Genomic DNA, 16,354 nt, shown 5'->3' on the forward strand with positions numbered 1-16,354 from the left:
AGCGGAAAGTGTCGTCCTTGATTTGCCTGTATGGACTGCACAATATAAATGTGAGCCGATAAACATGAGGTAATCATATATTTATTGTGCCGTACTATGTGAAACGGGGGTTTAGTGCATGTGCGTAAAGCGTCGTCCCAGATTAGCAAGTGCAGTCCGCACAGGCGAATCAGGGACGACACTTAACGCTTTTATGATATTTTTCGTTTAAAGAATGTCTCTTCTTATTAAAAATCTAGTTTAGGCGGAAAGTGTCGTCCGTGATTTGCCTGTCGGACTGCACAGGCTAATCTGGTACGTCACTTTACGCAAATGCATGAAACACCCTTTCAACTTAGCACGGCCCAATGAGTTGAATTGTTAAAACAGTGTATAGCCGAACTGATGTGTTAAGTTGTTCGTTCCACTTACATAACTGGCCCTAATTGTTCGTGCCGACTTTTTTATATTAAAGTAACATAAATACTAAAAAAATCAACGAGTATTTCGCAAAATATGTCGTAAAATAAAGTTAATCCGTGCAAAGTTAGTGTTCGTTACAGCAATAGCCAAAATTCCAACGCTAGATGTGGTATGGTAACAGATTTAACGAGATACAAAACGCTCGTTTTTATTTATTTTTTTATGGCACAATATATTCCATTTTAATTTCCCGCGACGATATCTTTTCATACGACACACCAACTATAATTTGGTATTTGAACATGTGTTGAATATATTGTCCCGCCAAAAAAAAAGAGCATTTTGTATCTTGATAAATCTATGTTACATGACCACATCTAGCGTTGAAATGTTGGCTATTGTTGTAAAGAAAATTGCTTGTTATGTGTTTTCTTTATTTTTCGATAAATTGTTCGAAATATTCGTTGATTTTGAGGGTTTTTGCGCTTTTAAAAGTTGAGTTTTTGATTATTCTTGCTTTATATGATGATATTTGATCGATTAACCCTTACAGATAAAAGAAAGAAATGTTGCAATGAGATTTAGAAATGTTCTGTTATTCAACTTCTTTATAGATCATCCTTATACAGTGGGAAATAATTTACAAATGTATATATAATGAAAAAAAAAGCTAACGAGAAGTTTAGCCAACTGTTACCACATTTAATAAGGGGGTCTACCACTGTTACAAAGGGGATTTACCACTGCTCTAAAAAGGTTTACCAATGTTACAAAGGGGTTGTTCATTTGTGAAATATTTTATTTCGCAAGTGATGCACATGTTGTTGTTTTTTCACTCAATGGTTTTTATATTGGAGTATTAAAGATGAACGTGTTCCAAGTCCTTCATAAGTTTGGCCAGTTTAGTTTTTTTATTTGAGTCATGAACTGCACGTATTTTCACATAACATAATTTTTACTCTCAAAACATCATGTTCTTAGAGAATCAAAACACATTTTATAAATGTAAAATGACAAAGTGAAAACCTGCCTTAAGACAATATAATTTATAAATACATGTATGAATAAGACCGTGTTTTTACTTGGAACGTTTAATTGTTTTCTTTGAAAAACCGTTAAACAGGATAGATGAATACAACAAGGATGTCACATTAAACTACTTAGGCCTTTGTACATTTAAGTATACAATACTAGTCACGCGGTATATCTTTTCCTTATATTCAAGTGTTACCGGAAGTTAAGTTATTCAAATCCATCATCTGGTCAATATATCCGCGTTGAAACAACATGTTGTACGCAGCCCAATACTTGGTGGGGATTTTATTAGCAATTTGTAAGAATTTTATTTACACACATTTAATTAATTTACACAATATTAGTATTATAATTTAAATAAATGTGCATATTGAATCTTTATTTTCAAGATATTTATCGAAGAATTTCATTAACATAAATAAATGAAGATATAGCTCATTATTTACACATATTCATCACTATAATTCAGGAAACGCATGTATGTCATTTTAGATCTGAAAATCACAAAACAACCGAATTATTAAACACGTAATTGAATAAAAAATGAATTGCTCGAACTTGCATTTATAAATTGATCTAGTAATCGTTCCTGGAAATTAATTATTAAATTATATAGATGCATACTTTCTTAAACTATTTATCGACCAAGCATTTAAAATCGTCTGGTGTGTTTAAAATAAATAAACGGCATCAATCTTGAATTTTTAAGTCGTGCAACGAATACTATGTGTAATTATTTGAAGCAAGGTGATGCGGCGTCTCATCAGGGTCTGCGCTGTTTGCTTAAAGGAATTTCTGTAAGAAATATTCTAAATATAGAAATAAATATACTAGACATCCCTTTTTTTGGAAATACATTGATCCGATTTAGAATGATGGAAGAGTCAACTAGGCATAAATGGGTTAAACAAAGTTTAATTCGATAGTTTGGTTAGGTGTATACTGTAAATCCAAATTGTTGATCTACGTACGCATAGCGTTTGTAAACACGTTATGCTCCTGGTCACCAATCTTAACCAATTTATGGCGAGTGGACTTTCCCATTAATCTTAATTGGATCAATTGATTTCCAAAATTAGGGATGTCCTGTAGATTTATTTCTATTTTTAGAATATTTCTTACAGAAATTCCTTTAAGCAAACAGCGCAGACCCTGATGAGACGCCGCATCATGCGGCGTCTCATCTGGGTCTACGCTGTTTGCCAAGGCCTTTTTTCTAGACGCTAGGCGTAAAATGGGTTAATGTTTACATTTTGCCTTTCCTAGTTGGCCAGGGTACCCTGGTTGAAGGAGCAGAGACATGTTACTACTACAACAGTGTCGGCCAGTACATAAGATTGTACTGCCCATACAGCGACTGTTGTGGTGTGTACTACAATAGATACTGCTGCAACGCAAGGTACGAAACAAACAGTACATTTCATAGATTAGGATTGCCCATGATTATTGTTGAAATAAAAAAAATACGTTCAATGTTAGATAATTCAATTCAGTTTGAAATTTATATATTAAGGGGTATTTGATTCATTGTGTAATAGTTTTTAAATACAAAAGAGAATCTGTGCATGCTTAAATATTAAGGATGTAATTTGACAACTTATATTGTATCAAACTAAAGTGACCTTTTTCACAGGTTTTAACATGTTGTGAATTTTGTAATTGAATGGTTTATATTGATAAATGTAAACATGTGATCTACTAAGCTCCAGTAAATAAAGAACAAGATTAAAGAAAGAAAAAAAATGACCCTAATCTGGGCTCGAACCACTAACCCCTGGAATTCAAGTCTAACGCTTAGACCATTAGGCCATCCGTGCTCATTTACGAATGAGGTATTTTATACTTTATATAAGCAATCCTCGTAGTGTCACAACTATAACGACAACAACTCCAAATAATTCAAGCGTTTCGCGTTGCAACGATTTGTAATTTTCAGGTTTTTATATCGTAAAAAGATGCATTTATAATGGATATTTTATAGCATGGTTAATATTCAGTATTACTGCTTCCTAAAAATATGACAACTACAACGAACATTTGCGAATATGAAACAATTTTAAATTTTGTCAATTTACCATAACGTGAAACTAATAATGACTAGCTCTAAAATACTATACAACGCAACCCTATTGCATCAGTACCCGTATGATATTGTACTTCGTACGAATTAATATCAATTCATTTATATGTTACGGCATGGAATTTCCTTGCATTGAAAAATACTTTAAGGCGTCCCAAACATTCGTTGATTTCTGATTTTAGAGAAAAAAAAGAGCAATTTGCGTGCGTGATGTTCCGATGTGTTTGTGTTAAATTTGCCAACTCCCGAAATGAACTAACATTTGAGCCGCGTTCTGAGAAAACTGGGCTTAATGTATGTGCGTAAAGTGTCGTCCCAGATTAGCCTGTGCAGTCCGCACAGGCTAATCAGGGAGACACTTTCCGCTTTAATGGTATTTTTAGTTTCAAGGAAGTCTCTCCTTACCGAAAATCAAGTTTAGGCGGAAAGTGTCATCCCTGATTAGCCTGTGCGGACTGCACAGGCTAATGTGGGATGACACTTTACGCACATGCATTATGTCCACGTTTCTCAGAACAAGGCTCATTTATGTTCAACATTTACTTATGGTTTCTAACTTTATTTTATTATTGTTTAAAACAGCGTTCATAGATAATCATTCGTGTCCCCATATTTCAGCCCCACGGCAGTGATTGTGGGTGGCGTGTTGGGCTTGCTGTTCCTGATCGGCATCGTGGTCTGCATAGTGTCCTGCTGTTTCTGCGCCTGTTGTCCGGTCTACCAGAACCGGGTGCGGTCAAGGGGCGTGTATATTACAACAGCAGGATCGAACACAGGTCAGCAATTAAGAAGTTTTAAGTACACAGTGAATTGTGTGTGGCGCGACAGCCTCTCTTAATGTTCATTAGTTTTTAAACTACATATATTCGCGTACATTTGTTTGCAAACTATTTAGCTTTCAAGTAGTGGATATGGTGTTCGCCTAGCGAGCTGGAGGTCAAGGGTTCGATCCCCACTGTGTTTTTTAGATCCCACCCCCATTGACACCAAGTACTGGCTCTAGTCCCAGGAAACGGATTCGAGAGCTTTTAAAAAGAGAAGTAGTACTTTGAATGCAATGGAGCTAAACTAAAGGGTTAAACAAAGTACTGTAAATGTGTATGTACATAACTTGATATCAATACATCTCTGAAATGTATTTCTTCTGTGAAAACGTGTGGGCCTTCGTGTAATGGGATACAAGAACACATCAATGGCTGCAAACTAAAAAGAATATATATGGGCCGTGCTCTGTGAAAAGGGGGTTTGATGCATGTGCGTAAATTGTCGTCCTAGATTAGCTTGTGAACTCCACACAGGCTAATCAGAGACGACACTTTCCGCATAAACTGGATTTTTGCTAAGAAGAGACTTTTGAACGAAAAAACCCATAAAAGCGGAAAGTGTCGTCCCTGATTAGCCTGTGTGGACTGCAAAGGCTAATCTGGGACGACACTTTACACACATGCATTTAAGCCCCTTTTCACAGACCGCGCCTTATATCTTATTGTTAAGAACATTATGTATAGTTAAATCTTTGCAGTGGCCCCAAATTACAACACCATCAGCGGGACGACTCAGCCATCAAAGCCCCCCGCCGGTGCGTACATGGCGCAACCACCGGCATATCAGTCCTAACACGTGGACACGAAGGAACAATAACACGAATATTTGTTTCATGTTGTAAACTCATATCACATAATTGAGCCTCGACCTGGGAAAACGGAGCTAAATGACAAAAATCCAGTTTAGGCCGAATGTCACTGATTACCCGGTGCGGACGTCACAGGCTAATCTTAGACGGCATTTTACGCACACGCAGTAAGCCCTTTTTCCCCAGATCGATGCTTATGTGTATATGCGTAGTTTCTATAAACTGAAGACTACATAACGAAAGATTTCAACGGATTTCGAAATAAACATGTGAGCAAAACGTGTTTCCTGAATACTTAACTTACGTCATGCAAACTGTTTACCGGAAACCAACTAAATGTTTTCGTTTTAAATAATCCATTCGCTGACTTATTGATATACTGAATGAATGAGTGAGCGAGTGAGTGTGTGAGTGAGTGAGTGGGTGAGCAAACGATTGAAAAAAAATGAGTCTTTATTAATATAATAAACTCTCCATATAGATTAATATACATGTATTATACCCTGTAAATATCTATGGCATTAGTACTATTATGATAAATGCGTGTATGTTGATTGCTGTGACTTGTAATATTATTGCTTCAATTAGTATCAGGATGTCTTGAATTACCACTTGAATACAACATATATTTATATTTCGTAGTGTTGTTTATACTTAGATGCAGTAAAGCAGCCTTCCGCGTGCATTTGAGTTTCGTACTGTGATAACAAGTATGCTTAATGAAGATTTCCCCGATTAGAGAGTGCAGTTCACTCAGTCTATTCACGGATTTCCCCGATTAGAGAGTGCAGTTCACTCAGTCTATTCACGGACAACACTTTCCGCTTGAAGGGGCCTTTTTATTGGTTTGGTAAATTGACAAATTAAAAAAATGTTTCAGATTCGCAAATTTTCATTGTTGTTATGATATTTTGGAGGAAACAGTAATGCTAAAAATTTACCATGCTCTAAAATATCCGTTATATGCATCTTTTGACGATTTAAGTATAAAATACATTATTCATTGTATGAGCACTGGTGGCCGAGACTTTTACTCCAGGGATCAGTGGTTCGAGCCCAGTTGAGAGTTCTTTATTTCTTCCTTTAATTTTATTCTTGTTTTTTTAAATAGGAGCTCTTTATATCAAATGTTTACATTTATCAATATAAAGCATTTAATGACAAACTTCAATACATACCAAAATCTGTAAAAAATCCCCTTAAAACTGGATTTTCGTGTAGAAGAAACTTACTTAAAAGGCAAAATTCCATAAAAGCAGGAAGTGATGTCCCCGACAGGCGAATATAAGGTACGGGACTTAACGCACATGCATTCAGCCAAGTTTCGGGGACATCCATAAAGTACGTCACTCTTTAATTTACCATTACTACCCCCCCCCCCCCCCCCCCCCCCTGTTAAAAACTGTCACAAATCACCACGCCCTAGCCTAAAGTAATCACACTTTCGAGCATTTTTTTTTTAGTTAACACTTAATAGAAATGTACACTTCACTATTAAATTGTATAGAATTATAAAATTTACACTGAAAAAAACTATCACATCATTAAAATGATTTTTCTATAAAGATATTTCTGGTTTATTTCTACTGAACATAAAGTTTATTCAGATAATTCTTTTTATTAAGTTAATGAACATTTTAAATTCCCATTTTTTCTCCACAAACCTATGCACATGATGATGGTCATCTTTTATTTATCGTGTTTCAATACGTCTAGTTTTAAATATAGGAATGAATAAATTTGAATTTACTGACTCTGACTACATCCAAACATCTACAAAACCAGTATTTTGAAGTAAGGCATGTACTTTGGTTATCCAATTGTAATAACGTATAATATTTTCAGCACCGTTTCTTATATTACATAGCTTACAGTATTATATACAATTAACAAATAAAGTATTTTATCAATCGTACATCGCCCTTGTTTCCCGTATAAATGACCCACCACTTGAAAGAAAACTGCCGAGATGGTTTAGTGATTGAACCATTTCTATTTGCTCATGGGAACTGCGATATGTAATGCACCGCCGCCTCCGGGTGGCAAAGATACGCCCGCGTTCGTCGGTTCAGCCACAGCACGAGGCCGCTCTGCGGGCCGCTCGACTACGAGCGCCGCGAGCCCTAAGCGAGATCTATCCCACGCGAAAGCAGCGATGTGAAATCATCCGCAGACGAACTAGCTCTCTGTCGGGATGTCGTACGTAGGCAGAGCAGCTACCACACTGCGATCCTTTGAGACTTAGACCTTCGACTATTTGCTCGTTCTGTGAATTATTTCCACCCTTGTTGTGTATCAAGGACATACTGTAAATAAACTATTAAACTCTTCAAATGTCCCTGACGTCATGTTATTTGTATTGTGACGTGTTACGTATTCGTAAATATCTTCTTCTAAGTCACTTATATTTGAAGGAGATAATGTTTAAAATACTCAAAAAGGAATCAATGTCAATATTATGAACCGTGTAATTAAATTACTTCTTTAAAAAAAAAAATTCAAAACTGTTTTTTTTAATCGCACTTAAATCATGTTAAAGTATTGATTCCTTTTAAAATAACGTTTTAGACTGGAACATATACTCTTTTTTTGCTTAAAGCATTCCTTGCTTACTTGACCATATTTATACAAGCTGAACTTGTTAAACTTCTTAATATGCGGACTGCACAGGCTAATTTGGGATGACACTTTACGCACAAGCATTATGTCCAGTTTTCTCAGAACGCGACTCATTTATGAACCCGACCCAGAGACCAACATTAATATTCGTGAATACTAATAAATGGATTCATGCCATTTCATTTGCTTAACCCATCTATGCCTGGTGGACTCTCCCATCCTTCTAAATTGGATCAATTTATTTCCGAATTGAGGAGTATATTTATTTCTATATTTAGAATATTTCTTACATCATGCGGCGTCTCATCTGGGTCTACGCTGTTTGCCAAGGCCTTTTTTCTAGACGCTAGGCATAAATGGGTTAACAATCCAAATATAACAGTTTTATCATAGATTTCAATCTTTAAATGTTTGATGGCAACCCCTTATATATGTACTTCAAATGGATATTTCATCGACAAAAACAATGCCGTGCGCATTTTTGGTTGCATAATTAAGTTCTATTTATAATGCATATGTTTTAATAAATAATCCCTAAATGTAAATAACAAATCGGAGTAACAGGCGGTCACATACGTGTACTACATTATCATATACCTTCACTTTTGCTATGTTTTTGTTAAATTCAACTAAAAAACACTTTCTAAACCAGTACACAGATGGATACAAGACACAGGATAAAAACAAATCAAAGTACTGACATTACTGGTTTGACGATGCTTTTGAAGAGGATGGATATAAAAGCATCAATTTAAGTTTATATACATCACCACAATTGTGTATGTTGGTACGAAAATTTCGGGTACGAAAAAAATTGGCACGAAAATTTTGGGTACAAAAATTATGCCACAAAAAATGGGTTACGAAAAAAAATAATTTACGAAAAAAACAATTGGGTACGAAGAAAAATTTGGGTACTAAACAAAATTAAGGTACGAAAAAAATGGGTACGAAAAAAATTGGGTTCGAAATATTTTGGGTACGAAACAAAATTTGGGGGTATGGGGAAGTAGTACCCGTGGGGAACTTGACCCATTCAGCGAAACTGGGAGGCGGGTTACATTCTCGATCAAATATAACAAGAAATATCTTTAAACATATATTCGACGTGTATTTTATGTACCACTTATCTTTAAAAAAAACGTTCTGTTACAGTAAAACGTTTGTGGGTTATAACATTACGTTTCGGCAGATATATTAAAAACTGGACATTTATCTTTACTTTCACATGTATATCATACCAAACTTTATATTTCGTTGTTTCCTTTCCTAAGTTAATGATGTTATGTGTACGGACGTGATTTCACATGCCCATGTGCATGAAGATATAATTTTTCTCTTTTGATTATTGTTTTTTTCTCTTATTCAATAAGCTTAGGCATGTTTGTTCGTTAAGTACGGCAATAATTTCATGATGATTCCCGAAAGTAGGTATGAGCACATAGTCGTAAGAGCACTTGAATACGTGAGTTCGCCCATGAACACATGGTAAGATTAACTAAATCTCCGCGTTATGACCTAATATGTGTTTAAAACAGCAAACAATATCCAACAAACGAATGAATTATCAAACATAGTATGTGCATTGATGTGGCTCTGACATTTCTGTTTGAAAAGTTTATTAAATATGCAAAATGAGAATGCACGCATAAGAGCGAGTTTCATAGACATCGTACGGCTATTATGCTGTTTATATACCATACTCGCTATAACGTTTACAAATGGCAGGTTCGAAACAATTAGTTTTCTTTACACTCATGATCGCGTTAAACGTTAATTATACCCGTTTTCATTCGCAATTTATTTAGAGAAACACGATAAATGTCAAATAGAATATGCATAGTTGTTTCATTGATCTAACTGATTTAAAATTAACGTTTTCAAACTATTATTAAATATTTTTCCCAGAATATGCTGTCCTATTTATAGCTGAGCTTTCTTTACCTTTATCAATGATACTCAGCGAGGTATGCCGATTAGAAAAATCGAGCTATCTCAATCGGACTGGCTCGGTCTTTTACATAGGTCGCCATTGTGAAGAATTTATTTGTTCATGGTATGATAACTTAGACGAGCTGCTTCGCAGCATCGTCAAAAATGAACTTTTAGTAATTTTTCAAACTCATTAATTTGCATGCTACAGCTATAACTGCATATAGCACAACGTATTGTTCAGTAGGTCATATTTAATAAGGACTCTCGTCAAATCCCGCATACCCAGCCGGTGCACCGGTATATGGTCCACTATCTTTGCGTAACTAGCTGGTTGAACAACGATCGGTTCCGAATCATGGCCTTATGGAGAAGTGTCTCCCTCAAACGGTTAAATAAAACCTGCGTTGTTGTGATGGCCACTGTATGGCGCCGTGTCATCGTACGGCTCCGTGTTAGCAGAATATGGCTCAAACTCTACCGGCGTGTATGGAGCCGCATCCGATTGAGGTGTGTAGGGTTCCGAGTCTGGATTGTACGTGTGGAGATCTTGGTTCTGGTACGGATCAACCTGTACAGCAGGGTAGAACGATTGAGCATCCGGTCCGACCTGTCCAACCGGATATGGATGGTTGTAGTCAGGGGAAGACGGCTCTTCGTCGATGACAACACACCCGACTGACTGATGGTTACACATATCTGCAGAATGCGCAAAGCATACATTATGCAGTGGTATTTAGTAAAGAAATCAGTAAACAAATACAAAACAAAGGATAAAATTATCACAAAACCAGGTTTTCAATAAAAAAAGTCTGATAAAGGGAAACAACTACAACTCAAAATGTGCATTGCTACTGATTGTTCATCACAGTTACCCCCCTTGTTTCAAAATAAATATATTTTTAGTCGTGGCGACCATGACCTTGGAGATATATACGTAATTCTTTTGCGCGACACACCGTCAAATGATGGTGAACAAATGTGGGAAATGATTTTAAAATCTGACAATAAATGACAAAGCTATGGCCCGGACAAGCTCATTTATGGCCATTTTTGACCTTTGAACTCAAAGTGTGACCTTGACCTTGGAGATATCGACGTAATTCTTTCGCGCGACACACCGTCCAATGATGGTGAACAAATGTGCCAAATGATTTTAAAATCAGACAATGAACTACATAGTTATGGCCCGGACAAGCTTGTTCCGCCCGCCCGCCAGCCAGCCCACCCGCCCGCATTCGCCAATCTAATAACCAGTTTTTTCCTTTGGAAAACCGGGTTACCAATATCGAAGCACAATTGTGGCCTATAATGTTCGCCTATGTCATATTTTGCAAATGAAGTCGATGACATAATAGGATGTTGAATGTGCCAACATTTCTCTATCATCTTACCAGTCTCGCGAGGTGAGGCCGGGGTCACTGTTATCACGACATTGGTATGCCCAGTCGATCCGTAGGGGTGGGCATTATCTGCTATGAACCAAATTGCTTATGACCAGTCACAGCTGTTTACGCTGTATACATACATGGTATCACGAAGTAGGCATTTATTTCATTTATTTAGTAAAAATTATTAACACAAAAACCTTGAAAACAAATTCTATAAATTTATCAGTTGTCATTGATAGCTCATTTAACCATTTACTGTATAGTACACTGCTAAAAGCAATTTCGTTCAATAATATACACGCTTCCTTAATTTTTGATTAGCTGAAAATCCTTTGGAAAATTGTCAATGCGCCAATCATAGCCCATTTTCCTCAAATGCAAGCACCATTATTTAAGTTTAAATTTAAATTTATGAACTGTTACCTGTTTTGATGAGAAGGTAACTATGACGACGTCGTACAGCGCAGCAGTAGATTATCACGGCTACGACGGCAACAACAAATATTAAGCAGAACACAGCAATAATGGCAATCCAAGCTAGATTCCTGAAATAGACAGGGTAGAACTTTAGCTGACAAAAGACCGAGATTTCCCTCCACCCTGAGGGAGACTTTTAGGATGTTTTTTATGAATTTACAAGATTTCGTTTACGGCTGTTATTAATTGTAAGGTCAATATTTCAAGGTCAATTGGTTCAAATAAAGCATGATTTGGCCATAATTGAAGCACTAAAAATGACTTGGCATGGCAAGCTCATACCATGTTCTGCATTTATTTTACACATTAAAATATGCTTCTGTTTCAAAGTAGTATGTGGGGTGTAAATGACCTTCAGTGATAGATGTAGTTTATTCCTTGTATGTGTTTTCTTTTAATAAAATGAATGTTTATGTTTATAAAAAGAAAAGCTGGATATCATTTAATGATACTTATAAGGCAAATTAGGAACTGTTATCGAATAGCGTTAATATTTTAACATTTTTTAAACAATTTGACTGATTTTCGTAAGTTTAAACATTTGTTTACTGAATCTTCTCTTATCCGGCCCTGATTTGTATTCCCGGAAAACACTGGTGACATTCAGACTAATATTGATTGATATATGTCCAAACATTCGTATGGGATTGGTGATTTTGTTAAATATGACTTTAAAAAACACACAGTACAACTCTTCAAATGGGATTAAAAAGTCAGCGACATAAACGTACATTTTTACGTTTACATTGTCAAACAAGTGCCAAATATCAAGAAAACATGGCATATTCTCGATAATATTCATGATTCTATTGTTACAAAAAATATTTTCAAGTTTGGTCAAGACTTAACAAAAAATGATATTGCACCAAGATCACAAGTGTTGACTTTAAAGGACTTCGGATAAATATTTTGGTTACTCTTTTTAAAAATTAAGCGAAAAAAAGTATTGTGCTGCTAGACTGAAAAATACTCGTTTAACATCTTTACTTTAAGAAATCTAAACACAACTGGTTCAACACATCGTCCATGTGTGTGGAAGCAAAAACTCTGGAACCTGTGGCCAAAAGTCAATTTGCTTTTTAGTTTCGAAAGTAAAAGGGGCAATAACTGAAGTACTCATTATTCAATATGGATTATTTCTCAATACAATTCAATACAAAAGCATATGGTTAAAACAATACCTCCATGTTTGTTAAGACTTAAAGAGAAAACAGTTTATCACATCCAGTTGTTCCCGTTGACAGATGATTTATTTGGAAAGTACCAAATTTAACAAGTTCGTCACTGACATTTTAAAATACCTACTGTACAGCCAACTCTGAAAATACTCGGTAAACATGTGACATTCATCATAGAACTGGCCTGTTTCAATGAAAATATCGTATTAGTAACATTTTAGGATTGTATCTTGTTTTAAAATAAAATAATTTTGTAAGATAAATGACTGGCTTTTGTTGATTTATTTCATTCCTAATGAAACGACAATTTAACGCTTGAGGTGCTGAATATTCTGCAAAAGAGGCTATAAAATGAACTTTATGTTCATGCAAGCATTGACGTCTTTTAACACTTTTCTATGCAAAGGATAACAACTAGCGCCATATTATTGTATGATTTTTTGTCTATACAGGTATATAAATGAATATATATTTTTTATTTGGAAGGTTAAGAAGCGGTGTACACTATCCCAGTTCAACAAATCGCTTCTGTAAATACAACATGCACTTCAAAACAAAACTTCTCAAACCATGCTTAATATCGGAATGGTGATACTTACATAGCCAACTTGGATCCGCGACACACTGGCGGGTGGAGGCTATAGTAGCAAACAAACTGGCACGTCGTTGTCAGTGGTTTGCCGAATTCATCTATGTTGGAGCAGTTTTTTTTAGAATAATCTGAAACAAAAGTGTTGAGTTACACAAACTTATGAGTTCAAACATGCAAATAGCCTCGTGTAACGAAATGTTTGTAGATTATTTATTCTTAAATACCGAAATCAAAACTTGTTAGCGGATAGAAGATGATGATGATTTGTAAATGTTCTTGCCAGAATAATGAACATTTAGCATGAAATTCTTCAAGTAACATAAAAACTAAAAATCAGCGAGTATTATGCAAAATATTTCGTAGATAAAGTAACCCATAAAAAATCAATGTTCCTTATAGCAATAGCAAAATGGCCAAATTTAACGCTAGATGTGGTATGGTACCATATATTTAACGAGATACAAAATGCTCGTTTTTATTTTTTGTGGCACAATATTTTCCATTATTAATTTCCCGCAACAGTATCTATTCATACGACACACGAAAACTTACATGGTACATGAACATGTGTTAAATATAATATTGTCCCACAAAAACGACAAATATCATTGTGTATCTTGTTAAATATATGCTACCAGACCACATCTAGCGTTGAAATTTTGGCTATTGCTATTTGAAACATTAGGTATTTACTTTTGAAATAGTGTACGAAATATTCCTTGATTTGGAGTGTTTAATGACCTCAAAGATTCCTTAAGTCAACAGACAGATTGACACATTGGAAAATGTTTCTGTGGGTCGGTCATATTGTGTTGGCTTGGTTCATCATGGTTTTGACTCTCACATTGTAAATCTGATGAAGTATACACACATTGAAACTAAAGCTTCACCACCAGGACTGAAAGGTTATTAAACATTGTGGTCCTTTATTTCTGGCACGTAACATTTAATTTAACAGTTAGATACACAAATTACTTAGATACACATGTATCCATAAACACACTAACATGAATAAAACTTGATTCATAGTATTGGGAAGGTCAATAAAAGCATTTTGGATGTATACCGGTTTTAAGGAGCACACAACCTAACACGTGACCCGTAACTTTTCATAAAACATGTGTTATATCCAAGAGTCAATAGTAAAAAAAGCTCTGCAATAGGTCATCGAAATAAAAAAAGTGCTTATCGAAATATTATTTAAAACATGTTAAATATTAACATCAGCATCAAGTTGTTGACAATATAAAAAGTATTTATTGATTAAATATTTAATGAAAACAAAAAACACATACCTCGTTGTAACCTTAACACAACTAGATGTAATAACCGAGCCAAGTTGAATGGGCTAATTATAAAAGCTGTGCGATACACGATTTATATCTTTATATACATCCTGTTTACATGTCTTTGCAGTAATATGTGTTCATTGAGGAAGCGGGCAATTATTCAATTTATTAGACACTTATCACATTGTTGTTCTCATTATTTATTTGTGTAGGGTGATGTGAAATACCGCCTTTTTCAAATGCATTATAAACCGACCATCGTGAATAATATATTCCTATATTTCATTTAATAAAATAGAACCAAAATGATGATGGTATTAGCAACTGGATACTGCATCGTTTTTGTTATCGGCTGAGATTAAAATACCAACCTTACATAAAAGAGATTCATTCTTTGGATTGGTTTAACGATGCTATAAAATCGATTCCGATTGACTATTCCCAATGAATATTTGCGTATTTTAATATGAAGTAAAATGGTTAAACTCCATTTTCGCAAACCATATTTTCTTCAACCGAACCAGTTGGCCTAGCTGACTTTTCACTTTAAATGCTATCGCGATTCATCAACTATCTCCGGTACCTCGTGTCTAATGGTCGCGATCTTGGCTTGTATTACTACTTTACTCACCAAAATGTGATCAGTCTTTTATTATAAGGCATATACCACGCGCGTTGAACTAGCGCCAAACTTTCTGCCGAAATTTTAATACAAAGAGCGCTGTCAACGTTCATTTGATGTGCATTTGGACCTTTTATCCAAACGATTTACTTTTCAAACATTATTTTGCCACGGTATTGTCAACTTTTGAAAAAGAATATTAACGTTGTTTACAAAACTAAACAAACCGAAAGTTAAACTTGATTAATGACATTTCGTAAGGTGTAAACATCATCATCATCATCATCATCACCACCACCACCACCATCATCATCATCATCATCATCATCATCATCATCATCATCATCATCATCATCATCATCATCATCATAATCATCATCAATCCCTTGACCAGTTTGGGGGGAAATGAGGAACGACGATACAGAAATCCTCCTCAAGTCAGGTCTGTTATGTTTTGCTGAGAATAATTCCTCCATGGGAAGAGGGATGTCCACCCTTTTACATTGTTCATCAAGCTTTTCTTCTAACGGCCTCGATGTCGACCGCCCTCTAGCGTTCCGTGGAGAACAGTATTGCACAGAGAGTTGTGCCTAGTGACGTGTCCAAACCAAGCCAGCTTTCATCGTTTGACGGTCGCCAGTAGGGGCTCATGTGAACCGACAATTGTTGCAGTCATGTTTCGGACGTACTCGTTTGTCTTGTGCTTTGTATAGGAGCTGCGAAGCTGTCTTCGAAGACATTTATGTTAAAATCCCTTTATCCTGCGTTCTGTGTTCGCGTGAAGCGTCCAGATCTCGCAGCCGTAGAGTAGAATGGAGACTACGAGGACTTGTAGAGCCTTTACTTGGTGGGGAAGCTGAGTTAACTGATTGTCCAAAACCTGCTCAGTTTGGTCAATGCTGCGGTCGCCATGGCAATTCTTATTCGGACCTCAGCGGTACTGCTACCATCATTGGACAGGGTTGCGCCCAACACTTGAAGCTGGTCACTTCTTCTAGCTTCGTACCGTTCATGGTGATGTCTGCACTGGTGTTAGTCGTGCTGCTCACCATGATCTTCGACTTCTCCGTGCTGACCTCCATTCCGTATGCTCTAACTCTTTCA

The 16,354-nt window shown here is 35.9% G+C and overlaps 2 protein-coding genes across 4 annotated transcripts; one reads left to right on the top strand and one right to left on the bottom strand.

Annotated features, from left to right (window-relative positions):
- Nucleotides 1–1,584: 1,584 nt before the first annotated feature.
- Nucleotides 1,585–5,784, top strand: LOC127859300 (protein shisa-4-like). The gene is made up of 4 exons (XM_052396559.1): nucleotides 1,585–1,735; nucleotides 2,704–2,836; nucleotides 4,136–4,293; nucleotides 5,040–5,784. The coding sequence occupies exons 1-4, from the start codon at nucleotides 1,690–1,692 to the stop codon at nucleotides 5,132–5,134; spliced, it is 432 nt and encodes a 143-aa protein (XP_052252519.1). The 5' UTR covers nucleotides 1,585–1,689; the 3' UTR covers nucleotides 5,135–5,784.
- A 3,071-nt stretch (nucleotides 5,785–8,855) lies between these two features.
- On the bottom strand, nucleotides 8,856–14,771 carry LOC127867597 (uncharacterized). 3 transcript variants are annotated; one of them, XR_008043574.1, is made up of 5 exons: nucleotides 14,635–14,771; nucleotides 13,347–13,467; nucleotides 11,516–11,637; nucleotides 11,096–11,217; nucleotides 8,856–10,400 (listed from the first exon to the last, which is right to left on the bottom strand). XR_008043574.1 is itself a non-coding variant. In XM_052408889.1 (5 exons), coding segments are annotated over exons 2-5 (510 nt in total). In that variant the 5' UTR covers nucleotides 13,349–13,467; nucleotides 14,635–14,771; the 3' UTR covers nucleotides 8,856–10,092. The 3 variants fall into 3 exon arrangements, 2 of the variants coding, with proteins under 2 accessions (XP_052264849.1, XP_052264839.1); XM_052408889.1 differs by having other exon boundaries at nucleotides 11,096–11,173; XM_052408879.1 differs by having other exon boundaries at nucleotides 11,096–11,176.
- Nucleotides 14,772–16,354: the final 1,583 nt, after the last annotated feature.

This window comes from Dreissena polymorpha, chromosome 1 (assembly GCF_020536995.1).
Source record: "Dreissena polymorpha isolate Duluth1 chromosome 1, UMN_Dpol_1.0, whole genome shotgun sequence".
Classification (NCBI taxonomy): domain Eukaryota; kingdom Metazoa; phylum Mollusca; class Bivalvia; order Myida; family Dreissenidae; genus Dreissena; species Dreissena polymorpha.